Source organism: Monocercomonoides exilis, assembly GCF_001643675.1.
Source record: "Monocercomonoides exilis strain PA203 chromosome Unknown scaffold26-1319188, whole genome shotgun sequence".
Taxonomy (NCBI): domain Eukaryota; phylum Preaxostyla; order Oxymonadida; family Polymastigidae; genus Monocercomonoides; species Monocercomonoides exilis.
The window spans coordinates 849653-869674 of NW_027150571.1; the positions used below are offsets into that span (position 1 = coordinate 849653).

Below are 20022 nucleotides of genomic sequence, written 5' to 3' on the forward strand. Positions count from 1 at the left end.
AATATGGGGGAGAGAGGAGGATGAGGATGTTGATTGAGATGAAATGGATGAAATGGGTGGATGAGTCTTGGAGCAAGGGGCTAATGTGTGTGTACATGGGGATGGGGATGGGGAAGAGGGAGCGAGTGCAAAGTGGAGTGTGACGTTGCTGTCGCAGTGTGTTGAACTTTGCAAGAGAGAGCCGAACAGAAAGTGAGGGGTATGAAAGTGAGGGGTATGAAAGTGATGGGCAGGAAAAAGTTCAGTATCTGGAAATGTGCTTTATTCTGCAAGTGGAGAGAATTGGATGATCATTTCATTGATTGGTTGATTGTGTGAATGTTTTTCTTGTTTTTATGTTTCATGCTTTTATTTTTTGAGAATTTTGTTTTTTGCATTTCTATGTTTTGTTAGAGAGAAATACTCAGAATTGAATGGAGATCAATCTCTCTTGTGAAATGAAAAACACTGAATGGAGCCAATGCTTGTCTTGAGATTGGAAGGCTTAATCAAATTGAATCTGTTTGAATGTCTTCTTTTTCTTTTCTTCTCTTCTCTTCTCAGGAAGCAGAGCTGATGGGCACAAACACCGGAATGGACAGATAATACCACAACAATAAAAACGATTCAGTAATCATGTCTATTGATAATTGAATGTGATGAACTTTGTTTTCAAAAGTGATATATATGAATAGCTATATAAATTTAATGAATGTGTTATTTTCTTTTTTTTTTTTTGAAGAAGAAGAAGGTTTGTTGATTTGATGCTATCAAATGTGTGAGATCAAAAGATAAATGGGGGATTACAGATTGAGAAAGAAATTGAATTTCAGTGTGAAGTGATTGAGGGGAGTCACTGAAATATCAAATGTTTCAGACAGTATTGTTCATGCATGAAAACAACAAATTCATAAAAGATTATTTAAATTGAAAATAGCACTCACATATTCTTAATCAAATGCGATATGAAAACCTGGTTAATTTTTTAAGCTCTGAAAAATTACTTTTTTTGAGTTAAACTAACAAAATTCGAAATTCAAGGCAAATCACACAAACTATTGTATATTTTTAAAAACGTCTTCTGAATGATTATTAAAATTTTTCTCTCGTTCCGACTTTTTCGAAATCAAATATGGTGAGTTATTTATCTTATCCACTTTTTTTATCGGTACCTAAAATTTCTGGCTCTCCAGAGCACTTTCAGAAAAAAATAAATAATAGAAAATTAAAAATATTAATAATTAGGGTAATTGCACAATATACGACCGTTAATAAAAATTTGTGAGGATGATTATAACATTATTATTAACTGTTTCGTAAAGTTATGATGTCTATCTTTTTTGTGGGAACTTTTGTTTTAAAATGAATCAAATTATTTTTTCCCTCAAAATTGGTATTGATCAAAAATTTTTTAACATCAATTATATTCAACAATAAACAAAATAAACAGATTAATATTTTCAATTCGACCAGAACGCACTCAAATATGCTTTGAACATATTCAATTTAACAAAACCCCAATTTTAATAGAACATTTTTTGATCAATGTTAAATAATTTTTATAGTTAATAAAATAAAGCAATTTATGCAACAGAATTTAACCCTTACAAGTTGATTTTGGATAAAACCCTAACATTAAAACTGTGATAAAATAAGCAAACAAATAAAAACACTAAAAAAACTCAGTTATTTCATTTGAAATTGAAAAGGATTTAGAATTTTCTAGAAAATTTAAAATAAAATATTTCACAGTTTCCGCACACAATCATCAGAAAAAAACTTATGTGCACAATATGTTGTTATCATAGCTGTGGAATATGACAATTTTGTGACCGGTCGTATCTTGTGCATTAACCATACGAGCAAGTTTTTAATCTTAAAAATAAAACAAAGAACGCCAGATCTATTCACAAAAATTAAAATATGAAAAAATATTTTCAGGAATTGCTAATTATGGTTAATGCACAAGATACGACCGGTCACAAAATTGTCATATTCCACAGCTATGATAACAACATATTGTGCACATAAGTTTTTTTCTGATGATTGTGTGCGGAAACTGTGAAATATTTTATTTTAAATTTTCTAGAAAATTCTAAATCCTTTTCAATTTCAAATGAAATAACTGAGTTTTTTTAGTGTTTTTATTTGTTTGCTTATTTTATCACAGTTTTAATGTTAGGGTTTTATCCAAAATCAACTTGTAAGGGTTAAATTCTGTTGCATAAATTGCTTTATTTTATTAACTATAAAAATTATTTAACATTGATCAAAAAATGTTCTATTAAAATTGGGGTTTTGTTAAATTGAATATGTTCAAAGCATATTTGAGTGCGTTCTGGTCGAATTGAAAATATTAATCTGTTTATTTTGTTTATTGTTGAATATAATTGATGTTAAAAAATTTTTGATCAATACCAATTTTGAGGGAAAAAATAATTTGATTCATTTTAAAACAAAAGTTCCCACAAAAAAGATAGACATCATAACTTTACGAAACAGTTAATAATAATGTTATAATCATCCTCACAAATTTTTATTAACGGTCGTATATTGTGCAATTACCCTAATTATTAATATTTTTAATTTTCTATTATTTATTTTTTTCTGAAAGTGCTCTGGAGAGCCAGAAATTTTAGGTACCGATAAAAAAAGTGGATAAGATAAATAACTCACCATATTTGATTTCGAAAAAGTCGGAACGAGAGAAAAATTTTAATAATCATTCAGAAGACGTTTTTAAAAATATACAATAGTTTGTGTGATTTGCCTTGAATTTCGAATTTTGTTAGTTTAACTCAAAAAAAGTAATTTTTCAGAGCTTAAAAAAATTAACCAGGTTTTCATATCGCATTTGATTAAGAATATGTGAGTGCTATTTTCAATTTAAATAATCTTTTATGAATTTGTTGTTTTCATGCATGAACAATACTGTCTGAAACATTTGATATTTCAGTGACTCCCCTCAATCACTTCACACTGAAATTCAATTTCTTTCTCAATCTGTAATCCCCCATTTATCTTTTGATCTCACACATTTGATAGCATCAAATCAACAAACCTTCTTCTTCTTCAAAAAAAAAAAGAAAATAACACATTCATTAAATTTATATAGCTATTCATATATATCACTTTTGAAAACAAAGTTCATCACATTCAATTATCAATAGACATGATTACTGAATCGTTTTTATTGTTGTGGTATTATCTGTCCATTCCGGTGTTTGTGCCCATCAGCTCTGCTTCCTGAGAAGAGAAGAGAAGAAAAGAAAAAAGAAGACATTCAAACAGATTCAATTTGATTAAGCCTTCCAATCTCAAGACAAGCATTGGCTCCATTCAGTGTTTTTCATTTCACAAGAGAGATTGATCTCCATTCAATTCTGAGTATTTCTCTCTAACAAAACATAGAAATGCAAAAACAAAATTCTCAAAAAATAAAAGCATGAAACATAAAAACAAGAAAAACATTCACACAATCAACCAATCAATGAAATGATCATCCAATTCTCTCCACTTGCAGAATAAAGCACATTTCCAGATACTGAACTTTTTCCTGCCCATCACTTTCATACCCCTCACTTTCATACCCCTCACTTTCTGTTCGGCTCTCTCTTGCAAAGTTCAACACACTGCGACAGCAACGTCACACTCCACTTTGCACTCGCTCCCTCTTCCCCATCCCCATCCCCATGTACACACACATTAGCCCCTTGCTCCAAGACTCATCCACCCATTTCATCCATTTCATCTCAATCAACATCCTCATCCTCCTCTCTCCCCCATATTTCATTCTGCTCCTGTGTTCGACACCAAACACTCGCTCCCCTCCACAGCACATGACTCTCCAACATAGTCCATCGCATCTGTCATCGTGAAGATCAGCGACCCTGCTGGCAGACACTGTGTCAGCCCCCTCTTCACATCCCCCAGCCCCATCCGCTCTTCTGCCCTTTCTTCAACACATTTCCCAATAATCCCTTTCATCGTGAAGCTTTTCACAACACACAAATTCGGCCTCTCCCCATTCACAATCTTCTGCCCTGCCACCTCTCCTTCATACTCCCCAAACGGGATCTCCAGTGTCAGACACTCCCACAACATCATCCCTATCGAAAACACAACTGATTCTTTTGTTGCTCCCATCTTCTTGTTGACCAGCAGCTCTGGCGCCTTCCACCTCAAACACTCCTTTCTGTTGTATTCATCATCCTCAAAGGCAGAAGAAGGAAGAGAGTCACTATCATCATCGTCATTGTCACTGGCAGATGTCACAATAGTCGATGATGAGATGGATGATGAGTCTGAACTATCATCAGGTGAGAAGTCAGAGTGCAAAACAATGCAGATCACCATGTGTTCTGAAAACAACACAATGTGAGGACTCAGAGTGGAAAGAGAAGACAATCCATTTTCCATTTCATCAAAAGAGTGGAGTGCCAGATTGGCCACCCAGAACAAGATCTGGGCAGCTGTTTGTTCTCTTTCTTTCAACGAGCCAATCGCCATCTCCTTTGTCTTGTTCCTTCCATGAAGCAGCATGAACAATGAATCCCTCAGATCCACAATCAGCTTCTCATGAGGCGATGAACAAGCAATTGCATCCACCAGATTCGACATAGAAGAGGTGGTAGGGCACATGCTCTCTGATCGAACAAAAGTGGTATCTGTGTCTGAAGTGTCTGTTGTTGAAGTGGATGAGATGGATGGCGAAGGAGTTCTCTTTCTAATTTCTTCTTCTTCAACCTTCTCCAGCATCCATTGAGGAATCTTGTCTGAATCCCTTCCCAGAATATATTCAGTCGATCCACTCTCAGACAGAAGATGCTCAGATGACTCCGAGTGTCCCAAGCTTTTCTCATAAACTCTCTTCTTTATCCTCTCTTCATTCTTCTTCTCAGCCTCTCTCTCAGCTCTCCTCCACTGCTCTTCAGGTGACATCTCCATCGTCACCATCTCAAACGCCTTCGGATCCTTTTTGATATTATCATTCACTATCTCTCTCAGATCTTTGTTTTCTTTCTTTGCTTTTCTCCATCGAACAATGAATATCACAGATACAATAAGAACGATCAAAAACAAAACAATAAATATCAAACAAAAAACAGCCCATGATGATTTCCCTTCTTTCCCTCCTTCAACAATCCTTTCATCTCCTTTTCCAGCACTTTCACTCCTATTCTTCAGGATATATGGCTCTGTTGATGAAGGTGAATCTCCTTTCCCAAACACAATCCACACACTCACTTCTGTCTCTTCTCTCTCCTTCTCCCATTCCGAACATGAAATAAATGTGTGAATCTCATTCTCTGACACAAACCCTTCTTCTTCAATTTCCTTTCTCACAATCTCCTCTTCATCCCCATTTCCCATGCTCATCTTCACTGACAGATCACATGGCAGAAGCAGCTTTCCCACAATCATCAACTCCACATTTCCATTTGGCTGAGAAATATTCTTCACTTCTTCCAAAACAGGGATGAAAAATGATGATCCTCTTTCAGTTGCTATCCCTCCCAATTCGCATCCCTCATCCAATATCCACAACGATGTGTTTGGCAACATTCCATCTCCCCCTTTCACACTCACAACATCCAACTCCCCATCCCCTTCACAAATCACATTCCTTCGAGCTGATGGATATCCCTCGATCGATGGGTTGTTGTTCTCAAATTCTCCTTTCTCAATTCTCACACTCCCTCCACTCACCCACAACCCTCCTCCCTTGCTCTTCATAATCGTTGTTTCCCTCATCTCCACCTTGCTCTTCTCAACATCAACCAATGACCCATTCCATTTGCATAATCCCTCTTTTCTATTGTTATCTTTATTGACTATTTCATCTTCTCTTTCTCCATCAAACACACATATCTCAACCCTCACATCCTTGGAATTTCTAATCTGCATCATGCTTCCCTTATCCACAGAATTCACACACTTTCCGAATGAGCTGTTCAGCACACTCACCTCTTGCTCAGCATCTTCCATCCCAATCACACATCCCTCCAACAGCAATGTCACATTCTCAACTCCCATCTCTTTCATCTCCACCTTCGCTTTCCCTCCAACACTCACAACATCTCCCTCACATTTGATGTTCGACATTCTTGTTTCATCAATTGTCACTTCTGATTCTTCACAAAATGAAAGAACTGATATTGTTGAATGAATATCTCTGAATGTTGAATCAAATATCTTCAGCTCTCCACTCTCCACACTCACAACTGAACTGTTCAACTTCATTTCCTCAACTGTTGTTGTTGGGAAATAGAAGAATTCACATTTCTGTATCTCCAGTGATCCATTCTTCACTTTCATGAGACAATTGTGAAAAGCCTCAAATCCATTTTCAAACTGGAATGAGCACCTCTCCACTGAACATTCATTCACAAACTCCATCACACAATCCTTCTCACCCGATTTCTCAATCTTGCCGTTCAACCAAACAATCCCCTGTGTCTTTTTCAATGAATTCACAACCAGATCTCCAATCACACACTCCTTCCTCACAAACCCTTCCCCATCAATCAGAATCCCATTCATCACCCCTTCCTCGATGTGCTCAACCCCACAGTCGATGCTCACACATGGGTTGCTCTGTGCCCCACACCCCCTCCCATCACTCCCTCTCCCACTCACAAACACCTGTGCCGAATAATAGAATGTGATCAGCGGAATCAGATCAACATCTCCCTCGCTCCAACCATCCCTCCCACAGATCGAGTTGTTCGAGTTCAGTGACTCCTGGTTGTAGTTCAGTGCAAACAGTGTTTCGTTGATCTGGTGAGCAATCGAGTGGCATCTGACAAACACGTCTTTCCCCACATGTGCCTCATTCATCACAAACAGAATGTTCACAATCTTGAAATTCAGAGGTGGAATCTGACTTTTATTTCCATAATTCGCATTTGGGTCAGATCCATCAATAAACAGCCCTCCTCCACACCCTGTTTCACTCGAGCACTTGCACATCGAAAATGAGCTCCCATTCACTTTCAACACTGATTCCCCACTCTTCAGCACCACTCTCACCCCCCCTCCTTCAGCACTCAAACCACTCTTGCAACTCGACATCGAACACTCATCCATCACACACTCCACCCCATCCTCAAATGATCCCACATCAACAACACTCACTCCAATCCCTTCATTCGTGATGTTCGCAAATGAACACCCAACAACCCTCAAAACTGGTCTGTTCCCATTTGAAAACACCTTCTTTTCTCCATTCATCTGGTTATCTTTTTCCATCATCGAAATCAGGCTTCTTTCTATCACTCCAGCAAATGAGATGTTCACATTCTGAAGTGTCACCTCACCTGCACTTGGACTGAAGGCAATCAACCCTTTCAACTCTGAAATCAAACTCAACGAACACCTCTCAATCACAACACTCCCTCCATTCACTCTCATCACACAATATCCAAAACTTTCTGCCACCCCCCTCCCTGGGCCAAATGAACAATCTGAAACTGACAATAATGTGTTTGCTCCAGAGGATTCAATCAACACTTCGTGATGGGTTGTGATGGATGGCTTGGTGAATGACACATTCACAAATGACAGACTCACATTCGAGGATATCATTGAATCATCATCAGACAAATCATTCTCATCTTCATCACTGATCGTCACCCCTGTCCCTTTCTTTGTCCCTTCAATCACAACTTTTTGTGACTCTGATATTGATGAAGAAATTGAAGATGAAAATGAAGAAGAAAATGATATTGAATGGCTCAGCAACCCTGATCCCACAATGGCAATATGAGTTTCCCCTTCTCCAAGTGTTGGATATCGAAGTGATATCAAGTGGTCAATCGATGAACATGGTGCTTCGGAATACCCACACCCACTGAAGTCTCCTCCTTTCTCTCGAGAAACAAACCCATTTCCACTTCAGTTCCTCCACAAATACACAACCAATGGAATCACATATCCCTCCTCTCCTGTCGTCTTCCTCTCCCATCCACACAACTCATCCAATGATCCCAACTCCTCTTCCTTTATCTCCCATTTCAGGTGCTCCTCATTCACAATCTCTCTCAGATCCCATCCTGACACAAACACATTCTTCCCTTTCCACCCATCACACCCCTCAAATTCCATCCCTTCCATCACAAATGTTCCCATCTCATCTGCCAGCTTCACAAACATCCCTCCTCCCATTCCTCTTCCTCCATCCTCAACATCCTCTCTTGGCACTTCACACCCTGAATATTTCACATTTTTCATTTCCAACCTCCCTCCCTTCCCCACTGATATCTTCATCCCTCCCCCTTTCATCCCACTCCCCCCTGAACACACTGATGACAAATTGCATCCCTCAATATTCACAATCCCATTAACACCCATTTCCACATTCAAACATCCCCCTCCAATTCCATCTGTCACTCCCACTCCACTCATTCGGCTGTGATTCATCTCCAATTCAACTCCATTTGTGATCACTATTGGTGATTTCCCACTCATTCTCACTCCCCCTTCCATCACAAATCCATCCACAACCAGCCATCCTCCCTCAATGCAAATCACATTGTATCCAATCAATTCATCATTTCCAAATGTGACTGAACAGCTAGTGATTGTGATGGTTGATGATGAGGAGTGGATAAATCCACTTCTCTTCCCATTCATCTCTTCATTCAGCACAAATGTCAAATGTCTCATCTCAAATGATTTTGTGCACTCAATGAGGTTGTTCTGGGTTATCGATCCTTCATCCCTCACAAGCACACTCATCCCTTCTTCTTTCCCTGAAACACGAACCTCAAATGATGCTATTTTCATCTCATTCTTTATCCATGATTCTGAGATAACTTCAATTTCATGAATGTTGATGTTCGCTCTCTTCCCAACACAATAGTCAATCGTCAAACACCCAAACTCCTCAAACCCACAATGGCTCTGATCCAGTGCCCTCTCTCCTCTCCCATCAACTCTCAGCTTTGTCCCCATTGAACACAAATACACAAACAGCGGAATCACTTCCCCTTCTCTCCCATCCTCACTCCCACACAACTTCAACACATCTGTTGGAATCACACCAAAATCAAAAAATGAAAATGAGCTCCCATTCACTTTCCACTCCAACAACACTCCTCCACCACATTCAACAAACACATCCTTCCCATATGAAGCTTTGTTATCCTCTCCAAACACAAACAAACCTTCTCCTCCAGATTCCATTTTCATTGAACCATCCCTGCTCTCCATCACAATCATCATCCCTCCCCCTCTCCCTTCACTTCTCCCATCTGAACTCTCCCCCGAACCCTTCGCCTCACACCCATCAATCACACAACTCCCATTCACAACAACACTCCCTTCCCCCTTCACAACAACACTCATCCCTCCTCCTCTTCCACCAACACACCTGCACCCCTTCACAACACACGACTCAATCACAATTATCCCATTCTTCCCCTCATCTCTCTCTGCCCCAACCACTCCACTCACCCATCCTCCATTTCCACTTCTCTTCTCAATGTTGTTCACCTCACATCCGCAAAACACAACTGATTCCACCCCTTCACTAAACTCAATCAGCGAATGTTCTCCAAATATCAATGTCTCTCTGATCACCAATCTCTCCACTTTCACTTTTCCCCCAATCACATTCACAAAACTGTATCCAATGGAATTCTCAGACGAACAAACAACAGAACAGTCAGTGAGTGTGAGGAGTGTGGAGTTGGATGTGATCAGAGATGATGATGTTTCACCAGATAGAGCAGATGGAATACCAAACTTGATGTTTCTCATTGAACTTTTGCTTTGCACATCAATCAGACAAGATGACTCAAAATTCTCTGGTGCTTTCACCCCAACTTCCATCCCTTTTGTCACACATGATATCTCCCATTCATGGCCATCTGTCATTCCAACTGTCTCAGCAAGCTCATATCCTGAATCCAATTCGATCTTCTTGTTTGTGCCTGGATATCTCACCTGCACTGCATGGGTGATGGTGGTACACGGATAATAGTCAAACCCACAGAACCACGAGTCGTATCCACCCAGCCCATCCTTCCCCTTCCCCGCATGTGCTGCATCTGGATATGAATCCAAATACACATTCAGTGGGAACAGCCCCATTGTTGTGTCACTCCGATCATATCCCACAATCTCATTGTATTTTGAACTGTCATGTTGAACATTCAGCTTTTCTCTTGTTATTCCCCAGCTCACTGAATCGCTCCCATTCACAAATACATAATTCCCTCCCAATGAGGCAGAACACCCTGAGAAGTCAACTGACGCAATCGAGAAGTCAATCGAGTTGTCAGCCAGATGCAGCATCATCCCTCCTCCATATTTGCCACTTCTGCATCTCTTGAATGTTGTTGTTCTTTCAACCTGAAGCTTGCTTGCATCTGTTTCCATCTCAACCTTGATTCCTCCTCCACTGCCATTTTCACACCCACAATCTTCGATTGTCACATTCTGAACAACAAATGTCTCCCCTTCTGCCACACTCTTTGCCACAACCACCCCATCTCCTTCAATCAACTTCACATTCTTCACCGTTAAGTTCACCAGCGTGCTCCCTCCAGATACTGTGGATGTCAAAAAAAGGGCAGAGGAGGAAGATGAAGAAGAAGATAAAACAGGTTCAGAGAACAACGATTGAGAAATATTCATATCTTTGATCTCCACATCAACCATCGACAGCTGTGAAAGTGGAACCGCAAACACTGACGAAGAAATAACATATTCTCCAACATTACTCCTTGTAATCACAACATCCTCCAATGAGAGTGACCCACTCCCATCAGATACCACAGCCACATTCGGCGAAGGATTTGTATTTGAGTTACAGTCAACCTTCATGTGCAACAAACCAAGGTGACCTGTTGAAACACTGAACAGCGATCCAGTTGATGAAAGGGATTTCATTTCAATCGAACTCTCCATCCTTCCTTTCCCAATGACTGAAATCTTCTTTGTCCCAATCTCAATTGTTGTTGTCTCGCTTTGATGATTCCCTTCCATCAGCGTTATATTCAAATTGACCTGGATCACACTCTTATCAACTGCAACACCAATGGTTCGGCATGCTCTTGATTCGTTTGCCCCACAAAGCGGAGTTGCATCACTCCCATTCACAGAAACAAAAATAGTCTTATCCTTCAGCCAATCCCACTTTTCTGTGTGCTGATATGTCCAAGTATTTGCATTTGAGTAGTTGTAGGCATAGCACATTCTCTTCTCATCTGTGTTTGTGGTGTAACATTCATAGAACGGATTATTTTGGGATAAATATACACTGTAGTAATCATAATATACCATATCATGCCCATATGGTGTATCTGCAGAGCATTTGCATTCATGGAAAAACAGGAAATAACAATAAATTACATCATTTTGTGATGCTTGCCTGTATGGATAAAGATACTATCCTCCACCATATGACGATGCTGAACATGAAATAAACTGAATGCTCCTCATTTTGAATTGTGTCGCAGGAACAGTTTTACAAAACATACCTCCGCCAAGTGTATTTGTCACCGAGCATGAAGTGAAACAGCAGTTGAACACACAAGCACTCTCCCCTTTTCCATTTTCTGTCGGAATGCAATCCGATCCCGAAACCTGAAAATTTTCGAGAAAAAGTCCTCCTCCATTGTAATTTGCTTTGCAACTCTGAAATTCACATTCGCTGATCTGAACACATGTTTAAATCACATAAATGCACATCCCTCCTCCAGCATTTCTTTGAACGCTGCAACAGTTGAACGAGTTATTTGAAATATGAACGGATTTAATACAATAGCAATGAATACTTCCTCCTGAATAATAAGCATCACAATCATCGAAAGTGCATTGAGAAACAAAAAGCATTCCATTACCCAGATTAAACATGCAGATTGCACCTCCACTTGATATCCCATCGGTGAATGAATCGCTTGTTCCTGTTGCTTTCGATCCATTCCACTCACACCAAATAAAAGTGTTTGTCCCATTTTTTGTTTCATTCTGTCTCCCTGGTGTTAGCTTATTGTCTGCAGTTCCTTCACATACAACATTTCTTGTCCTGCAACATCCAACAAACGAGGTGTTTGAGGCAGACAAGGAAGCCAAGGGATTGTTGAGAGAATGGACAATCCTGCCATCATATGTGTCGCTAACTGATGAAAATGAGCAACTGTTCATCATGCATGAAGTTTGGGAAAATGAAGCTGTTGGAGATGCGCAAACCTCATTTGCTGTTGAAATATTGAAAAATGTCAGTTGAGAAAGTGAGATTAGGGGTATTGAAGGGGATGAGAGGAATGGAGAAGATGACACACAAAAACATGAGAAATGAGATTCACTTACCGAAATAATGGAAGATTTCGAAATGTCAATGTCAAATTGTTCGGAAGTGAAAAGAGGAGGAAATTCATTCAAACCTTCAACATTTGGCTGAACAGAAACGTTAACAAATGACCCAAAGCTTTCTTCCAGTTCTATCGGAGATAAATGCTGCTCAACAAAAAGAATGCATTCTTTCATCAAAACAATGCTTCCTTTTTTCACAATGAGAATTCTTTTTGTCCCTTTTTCTCTCATCAACAGTTTCATTTCCATGATTGATGAATTGAAGCATTCCAAGCAACCCTCAATTTCACTGGATTTGCAAATATTCACATTCTTCAAAATTCCATTTTCTTTTCCAAATTCTTCTTTGTTGTTTTTTTCATCTTTCTGAAAGTCTTTTCCACGATTTTCACTCAACTTCATTTTTTTATTCAATCTTGTCGGATCTTCGTTGCATTTTATATACTCAGTATTTGAAGGGTTTTTGCTAATCTGAAGCATGTTTCCATTCAATCCAATCATTTCTTCTTCTTTCATGTTTTCTCCAACATTGATTGAGACTTCATTCATAACAATAAAAAGAATGCAATTCAAATAAGCACAAAAAACAAACATCCACATTCCAAACAACATTTAAGTTCCACGTTCACTGATTTAACGAAATGATAAATTTTCTATTTCTAACACCTTATTTTTTTATGGGTTAACAAATAATTCATAGTATTTATATTTTATCGTTTTTTTTTTTTTTTTTTTTTTTTTTTTTTTTTTTTTTTTTTTTTTTTTTTATCTCGCCATAGTATTTCAAATAAGAAAGATAATTTAATGATAACGAAAATACAAAAAAACGGGGATTAACAACTTTAATGAATATTTGGGTTATTATTTTTGAAAACGTAATTTTTCTTTCAAAAATATTGGTTCGAAAATTTCGCTTGAATGTCAACAAAAGAACACTGAAAAATGAAATAACTTGTTGAAGAAATCATCATCTTTATTTGAATAAAAACCTTTATTTTGTAAACAATTGTTATGAACAAAGTATTTGTATTTAAATACAGTCAAAACCGGATATAATCACATCGGTTTTTGCACAACTTTTTGTGACTATATCCGATTGTGATTATACACGATGCTGCTTTACACAGAAGAAAATAAAATTTAATTTATGAAATAATTAATTTTGGGTCAAATTTTTTATTTTTTTTAAAATTCTTCATAAAAAACGCATTTTTCAATAGAAAAAACAATTTTTTGGATTTTATTATGTTATTTAGACTTATTTTAACATAATTTTGAAAAATCAAAAAATTGAAAATTTTGATCAAAAAATCGATTTTTCAATGAAAAAAGCACCCATAATAATGAAAAATGTGATTATATGTCAAAAATTTTTTGAAAAGTTCCTTTTGTTTAATTTTCAAATAAAGAAAATATTTTATATTTCGACCAAATTTCTATTCACACTCACGAAAATTCACAAAAATGGAAATAATAATATTGTCAAGATTGTATTTTCATGACAGCAAAATTTGGTGAGTGTGAATAGAAATTTGGTCGAAATATATAATATTTTCTTTATTTGAAAATTAAACAAAAGGAACTTTTCAAAAAAATTTTGACATATATTTTCAGCCCTGTGATTATATGCGATGGAAAATGAATGAAAAATAGGCCAAAAATGTCGGTGCATTGAAAAATGTGACAATAAACGAATGTGATTATATTCGAATTGATTATATCCGGTTTAGATTGTATTTATTCTGAAAACAAATAATTTTTGAAAAGCCAACACCCCGAAAAAAGATATGATTTCAAAAATAATCACCCATTTAGAAACTTTTTCTTGGTTTTTTGGTTAAAAAGCATATGGCTGATCCTTTTTGAAAACATCCTTTCATTCGAGTTTTAATCAAATTTTTATCCTCAATGGGATTTTGAAAAAGATGAGATGAAATAGGGACATTTATTGTTTATGATGTTGTTATTGCACAAACAAATTTTGACACAAATCCCATTGAAAACAAAATTTTGATCAAAACTCGAACGAAAGGATGATTTCAAAAAGGATCAGCCATATCACAACTTTTAATAAAAATTTTTTTGAATATTTCTTTAACTTGTATCTCTTTCTCTCTTTCTCTCTTTCTCTCTCTCTTTAATTCTTTCTCTTATTCTCTCTCACTCTTATTAAATGCATCAATATTAAATTATAAAACCTGTTTGTGGTGAATTTTTTGTTTTTGTTATCTGTCTTTTTCAATGAAAAATATCAAATTTTCGAAAATATTATGGTTATGATCAAATTGATTTCTTTAAATAATGCTAGAAATCAATTTATAAAAAAATTGTATAAACTTTTTCTCGAATCACATAAATTTATTGTTTTCTTTTTAAAAATAAGTGATAACTAACGTTAGCAATCATTCAAAATAATTTTTTTTTCATTTCATCTCTCGCAATCATGATGCACACATTTTTGATGTGTGAAAAAAAGGTTTTTTTTTTTTTTTTTTTTTTTTTTTTTTTTTTTTTTTTTTTTTTTTTTAAACTCCAACCCTATTAATAAAACAGATTAAAAAAAAGAATAAAACACAAACGGCTTATCACAACATAAAGTGACATTCAGTCACTCTTTTTTTTCGGATTTTTTGTGATAGAATTGTTAAATATTATTACAAAGAATGCAAGTGGTGAATTTTTCGTTCATGCAAAACTTTTTTTTTTATTTGATTATTAAAATTTCGATAATGATTTAGTTGTGATCAAACTTTATGTGATAAAGTTTGTTTGAAAATGGAAGGATTTCTGGAAATTTCATGGTATGGTTCATATTATTTTTATATAAATAAATCAATTAATTCAAAACATTTAACGGAGAAGACAGACTTTCAAGCTTTTTTCGCACAAGGCATTGAAAAATTGTTTCGCTCATAACTTTATTTCTCTTTCTCAGATTTCAAAATAAATATGATTTTCTTATCCGAAAACAGTCATCGTTGAAATAAAAACATAAAGTGTTGTGACATTTTACGAATGTCAAAAAATGGACTCATATTTATAGTGTTTTTTGATATAAAAAAGTCAATGAAAAGTGCATAATTTTTCAATGAAAATGCCTGAAGAAAAATATTATCCCCCAAATAAATAAACAAATAAAATTCAAAATATATAAATTCGCATGGGATGAAACATTTCTCTTCAAGCATTTTCATTGAAAAATTATGCACTTTTCATTGACTTTTTTATATCAAAAAACACTATAAATATGAGTCCATTTTTTGACATTCGTAAAATGTCACAACACTTTATGTTTTTATTTCAACGATGACTGTTTTCGGATAAGAAAATCATATTTATTTTGAAATCTGAGAAAGAGAAATAAAGTTATGAGCGAAACAATAAATTTGTGCTTTGTGCATAAAAAGCTTGAAAGTACGTGTTTTCCCCCATTTCATTTGAAATATTGGCTTTTTCATTATTATCAAAAAATTAGCATTCACATTTAATTTTTCCATTTAACGGATATCGATCTTTGAATAATCTGCACACTTCAAAAGTTTTGATTTCAAAAATAATCACATAAATGATAATAAAATTTATTTTCTTAAAAAAAACTTATTCAGAAAAATAAAATATTTCGTTATCATTGAGATTTTGATGCATTACGATTAACATGTTGAATGAAAAATGAATAAGCCATCTGACGTAGAATTATTTGAAATACCTGCGATTTCAACGATGATGATTAGTTTCGAAAAAAGTTAATGTTATTAACAGTAATTTTCAAATCATTCAAATTGAGGTTCAATTTCTTTTTATTTTCACATAATAGTTTTTTACAAAAATTACGTGACATAATTTTTTTCTCAATAACAACAAAAGAAGATATTTTATTAATTTTCCTCCGATTATATTTTGACAATGTGAACTCGTTTGATATGCTAAACAAACAAGCAAGCCTCATTTGCGCTCAGAAAAATATAAATAACTAAAATCGCGGAGAAACACATAATCCTATATTTCCGAGTAAAAAATATATTTTTTTTCAAATATTCGATTGACATGAAATTGAATGTTTGACAAGTCAAATTTGTTAGTTTTGTTCAGAAATATATAGAGAATAATAATCAAAATTTCTTCTTTTGTTTTTATCAAGAAATCGATCTTGTCCGGAATTTTGTTCGATGTGCGGTATTTTGTACACAATCTACAGTGAAACTTTTATTTTGCTTTTTTGAACTTTCTTGTGAAGTTTTGTGAGGGGGAACATAAATTGGTTCAATATGTGATGATGTTTTTTGCTTTATGAAATTAGTTCCATTCTGAATATTCGAACGTATTTCTCATTTTTTTAATTTTTCTGTATTTTTTTGACATGGAAATGAAAAACTAATAATGATAAAGTTGGAGAAAAAGTTTGGAACTAATCGTTGTTTTTTTCATAAAAGCAAGAATTTTGTCCCGTATATGAAAATTATAAATTATAAAAGAATTTTTAACATATGACATTTCAAAAAGAATTGCACATATCATGAATGAGTTTATCAGGAACGATATTCTTTCTTATTCTTTTTCTATTCCTTTTTTTTGGAATTGATGAAAATTCAAAAATAACTTTTTTTGCTTCTTTTCATTTTGAAAAACTTATTTTCATCAATCCCCCCCCCCCCCCCATGAATTACCAAATTTATATTAAAATTTTCATTATATTATTTTAATTCTCTTCGCTATAAACAAGAAATGGACTTGAAAAATTATGTTTATTTTTATCATCCAGAGGATAACAAAACAATCAATATAATATGTTTGATGTTTCCATTCAAATTTCCAATTTGATCATAAACCATAATTCATTTTAGATATATAAAAGAAAAATGATTTTTTTGTTATTTTTGGTACTTCATTCGTTAGATTCAGCAATCACGCTGGATGATTTTAACCTTACTGGAATTTCACACGATCCGTTTGAATTTTTTATTTGTGCTTGCATTTGAAAGAAGTTGAATTATTTGCATATGATAGAGATGATCCTTACACTCAAAAAACTGAAGATGGAAATGTACGCTTTAACTTTCGTAAAAAAGTTGGATATTGGCAAGATGAAGAAATTTGTGAGACTGATAATTGCTTGTTTCAGCAAATTGTGATGGATGTAGATGGTCAGTATTGTTACTGCTTTGGGGAAGTCAAACCAGAGGATATTAGTTTTCTTGCAAATAATTCTGGACTTGAATTTTCTTGTACGAGCGTTCTATTCATGTCTATTGATATTTAACTTTTGGACTAATTTTTTTTTTAGATAAATACAATGGCGTCTATACCTCAAGAACTTTAAGTATTAAATTTCAATGTTCCAAACAAGAAAATATTGATGTTTCAGTTTTTTCAAAGTTTGCCGTTTTTTAATTGCAAAATTTTAAATCAAAAAAATTTTTTTCAAAATTTGTTTATTTTCTAAAGCTCTGAAGCTGAAATAATTTGGAAACACCCACAAGGGTGCCCAAATATTAAGCCAGATCCGGACGATCCTAACAACCCAGATAAGCCGGATCCCAAGAAAGATCCAAAAAAAAAGAAATTGAGCTTTGGATCAGTAATGCTTATAATATTATCTGTTCTTGCTGTTTTGTATTTTGCAATTGGAATTCCCGTGATGGTATGTTTCAATTTCTTTTATTTGTATTTTAAAGCTTTGAACAATTTGCTCAAATATTTACGTGATTTTTTTTTCGCAAAAGTATTTCGCACTGAAAAAGAGAGGACTAGAAATTATTCCATTCGTCAATTTCTGGAAAAGCCTTCCTGGTTTGGTGATTGACGGAGTCAAGTTCTGTTTGTCTCCGTGCCTGAAGTCAAAGAGCGGCTACGGAAAAATCGATGAGAAATCCCAAATTTAACAGAGGAAAATATTTCTTATTCAAACTTTATTTCTGCGAAATAACACTTTTTTTCCTTCAATTTTTCGTTTTGACAGTTCGAAATACTTTTCTTCTGTTTCTTTCACTTCTTTTCTTTCTTTTTTAAATTTCATTGAAATTAAAACTCTATTTAAAGCGAGTGGTTTTGTACAGCAGATAACTCTTCAATCACTTTTTTTCACTGTCGCATCTGCTGCTTCATTCAGTTACTGTAATTGAGCCTGTTTTTCTGATCAAATCTTTTTTAGATATTTTATTTTGTTTTCTTTAATTTTTCTTTTTTTCTTTTTTTTGGGCTAATCCATTTATTATTTACAAAGTTTCATATAATGTCTCGCTGTTTGCAGAGAACATAACAAATAGTTTTATCTTCCATTTTGTCACAGCTTTCCAATCGTTTTTCTTCGTTCATACGTTAAACAGAGTTTATGGCTTAACATTCATTTATTTCCTTGATTATTAAACAATGGAAAATTTTTCAAAACACATTAATTATGCTTCGATTTTATTTTCGTTATTTAAGAGAGTTTTTTTTCTTCCTCCTTTTTCATATATATTTTTTTTCTCAGTTTGAAAAAGTAAATATTACACCTTTCACAAAAGCAACAATAAATGATTGGAAAATAAAAGGCAATTTCTAAAATTAGCTTGCTCTTGGACTCTCAATGCAATGAAATATTAAGTATATTTGTGAAGTTCAAAAATAGATAAAACAGATATTTTTTCGAATTTTTCAAAAAGACTTATTGTGGGACAATAAAAGACAATTTTTGGAATATTCAGATCAATAAAAAATGGTTTGTTTTATTTATTTCAAGAAGTTCTGTTTAATAAATAACTATAACCAATTATATTTGCACTAAATGCTGCCTTTAATTTAGTCTGAAGAACCAAAAGCAACAGTCACCAAGCCAAAAGGAAAGAAGGGAGAGAAGAAAGTCCAGGAAGTTGTTTCGACAATTCCTCCTCTTGGAGTGTGCAATATTCAGAATATTCATATTTTTTTAAAAAGTATTGCTATTGTGTTTGTTTGTTTAGCCAAATGAAACAAGATTTGCTGTCTGCCACATTTATGCTTCATTCAACGACACATTCATCCACGTGACAGACTTGTCAGGACGTGAAACCATTTGCAGAGTTACTGGTTTGCAATATTTATTTTATAGGAATTCAAATATTTGCGATTTCATTTATTCGATTTTACAGGTGGAATGAAAGTTAAGGCTGATCGTGATGAGTCTTCTCCATACGCTGCTATGATGGCTGCTCAAGATGTTGTTGCAGAGTTTGCTTTAAAAGAACTTCATTATTTAAATTATTGCTCCATTTCTTGTTTGCTGCTTTTATTAGCTTGAACAAAAAGAACATCACAGCTCTTCACATCAAAATTCGTGGTGTTGGAGGAACAAGGAGCAAGACCCCAGGCCCAGGTGCCCAGGCTGCTCTGCGCGCAATTGCTCGTGGTGGAATTAAAATTGGAAGAATCGAGGATGTGACACCAATTCCAACCGATTCAACAAGAAAGAAGGGATCTCGCAGAGGTCGTCGTCTGTAAAATTTTGTCGCACGATCAAAAGGCTTCTCTTATTCTTTCAATTCACTGGCAAGTTCTTGCTTTTGCATAAAAATATAAAGCTTGAATGATTTGCATTTTTTAACTTTTAAAAATTTGTGAAAGAAAAGTGAAATTTGTTATCAATAAATTAATCAATTTAAAAATTTGCAACTATTAATTTATGACATAAAAATATCTGATTTGTTCTTGTTGTATGCTATTTGAGAGTAGGTTCATTTGCAATAAAAAAGCCCATAACATTAAAAT

The 20022-nt window shown here is 34.8% G+C and overlaps 4 protein-coding genes across 4 annotated transcripts; 3 read left to right on the forward strand and 1 right to left on the reverse strand.

Moving 5' to 3' along the window:
* Positions 1-3382: 3382 nt before the first annotated feature.
* On the reverse strand, positions 3383-10809 carry MONOS_17668 (uncharacterized protein; the record flags this gene model as incomplete). Its single annotated transcript, XM_067870609.1, has 2 exons — positions 3383-7873; positions 7952-10809. The coding sequence occupies 2 exons, from the start codon at positions 10807-10809 to the stop codon at positions 3769-3771; spliced, it is 6963 nt and encodes a 2320-aa protein (XP_067726332.1). The 3' UTR covers positions 3383-3768.
* Positions 10810-11839: 1030 nt separating this feature from the next.
* Positions 11840-12214, forward strand: MONOS_16731 (uncharacterized protein; the record flags this gene model as incomplete). Its single annotated transcript, XM_067869610.1, has 1 exon — positions 11840-12214. The coding sequence occupies one exon, from the start codon at positions 11840-11842 to the stop codon at positions 12212-12214; it is 375 nt and encodes a 124-aa protein (XP_067726333.1).
* Positions 12215-17132: 4918 nt separating this feature from the next.
* MONOS_15416 (putative Autophagy-related protein 27) lies at positions 17133-18831 on the forward strand. Its single transcript, XM_067868290.1, has 5 exons — positions 17133-17245; positions 17305-17522; positions 17582-17672; positions 17743-17938; positions 18021-18831. The coding sequence occupies exons 1-5, from the start codon at positions 17157-17159 to the stop codon at positions 18177-18179; spliced, it is 753 nt and encodes a 250-aa protein (XP_067726334.1). The 5' UTR covers positions 17133-17156; the 3' UTR covers positions 18180-18831.
* Positions 18832-18977: 146 nt separating this feature from the next.
* Positions 18978-19934, forward strand: MONOS_15415 (putative 40S ribosomal protein S14-1). The gene is made up of 5 exons (XM_067868289.1): positions 18978-18997; positions 19082-19174; positions 19239-19344; positions 19407-19485; positions 19551-19934. Exons 1-5 carry the CDS (start codon positions 18995-18997, stop codon positions 19753-19755), a joined length of 486 nt encoding a protein of 161 aa, XP_067726335.1. The 5' UTR covers positions 18978-18994; the 3' UTR covers positions 19756-19934.
* The last annotated feature ends 88 nt before the right edge of the window (positions 19935-20022 follow it).